At 41.1% G+C, this 1,177-nt stretch overlaps 1 protein-coding gene across 1 annotated transcript in view; it reads right to left on the bottom strand.

The window, feature by feature from the left end:
* LOC116671317 (DDB1- and CUL4-associated factor 7) overlaps positions 1–1,177 on the bottom strand; it is a 9,761-nt gene that overhangs the window by 2,141 nt on the left and 6,443 nt on the right. Inside the window, exons 4-6 of the mRNA XM_032502522.1 lie at positions 923–1,041; positions 558–767; positions 94–211 (exon numbers count right to left, since the gene is read on the bottom strand). Coding sequence (XP_032358413.1) covers positions 94–211; positions 558–767; positions 923–1,041 — 447 coding nt within the window. The remainder of the gene's footprint in view (positions 1–93; positions 212–557; positions 768–922; positions 1,042–1,177) is intronic.

Raw genomic sequence — 1,177 nt, forward strand, 5'->3', positions numbered from 1 at the left:
ATATATATATATATATATATATATATATATATATCAACCTGCAAACAAACTGTGTAAATATTGCTAACTGTGTGTTCTGTAAACCCTGCATACCTGCTGTGCAGATGTGACAGGAGGAGTGCGGCGCCCAGGCGATCCCATTGACACAGGCCCTGTGGTTGTTGAGTCTGGCCACCGGGGTACAGGGCACACGCACGTCTAAGATCACCACCTGAGGATAAGAAAAGAGAAAAGTACGGACGTTAACTGACGGCCAATAAAAAAAGGAAGAGTGAAGCTCAATATGAAGACAATTGGTAAAAAGTCCATTCTCAGTTTTAAAAAGCCTTTTTTTTTTTTTTTAAAGTCAAACTTTTAAAGATCTTAGAAAAAAAGAGAAAATTGTACAATTCTCAAACAAAATTGTTGTATTTGTTGCACTGTGCTGTTTCAACATCTAGACTAATTAAGAGCATATCAAGTATTTTACGGAAACATAGAAAACAGAAACGATGCAAGCATTATGTTTCCCAGGACTTCAAGTCACCTCATATTTACATCAAAGGAGCACCACTAACCTCCATGCTGTCCATCGCCATGGTGACAAGGTAGTTGGGGTCCTGTTTGTTCCAGCAGAGCCGGAGCAGTGGGTGGTGCTGCGGGTCTTCATAGATGATAGTGCTGTGTTCAAGATGACGTAGGTCAAACATGCGAACCGAGCCGTCCGCTCCCACCGAGGCAAACATATCCCTGCCTCCACCCGCTCGGCTGAAAGAGATGTCATACACCTGCAATGCAACCAGACAGTGAGTTCTGAACAGCAAACTGAAGAGCATTTGACATGGAAGATGGGAAAGTTACTTATCTATTATCTATGGGTACCAATTTTTTTTAAACACAATAAAATTCTTGAAGGTTTGAGCCATCATGTCATAACATTTACCTCTTTGTCATGGGCAATGAGCTGGGTCTTGACATGACCAGACACTAAGTTGACCCTGCCCAGCACCTGTCCAGTCTCCAGCCCCCAGATCGTACAGGTAGTGTCAATACTGGAAGTACCTGCACAGAAAACATAAAAACAATGTCGTCAATATTTTCAAATGACTTATGGACAGTGAAGCTCATGTATACAGTTGTGTTCAAAATAATAGCAGTCCAACATCACTAACATCATAAATCATATTTTTTGGTAGAA

This window comes from Etheostoma spectabile, chromosome 21 (assembly GCF_008692095.1).
Source record: "Etheostoma spectabile isolate EspeVRDwgs_2016 chromosome 21, UIUC_Espe_1.0, whole genome shotgun sequence".
NCBI classification, from domain to species: domain Eukaryota; kingdom Metazoa; phylum Chordata; class Actinopteri; order Perciformes; family Percidae; genus Etheostoma; species Etheostoma spectabile.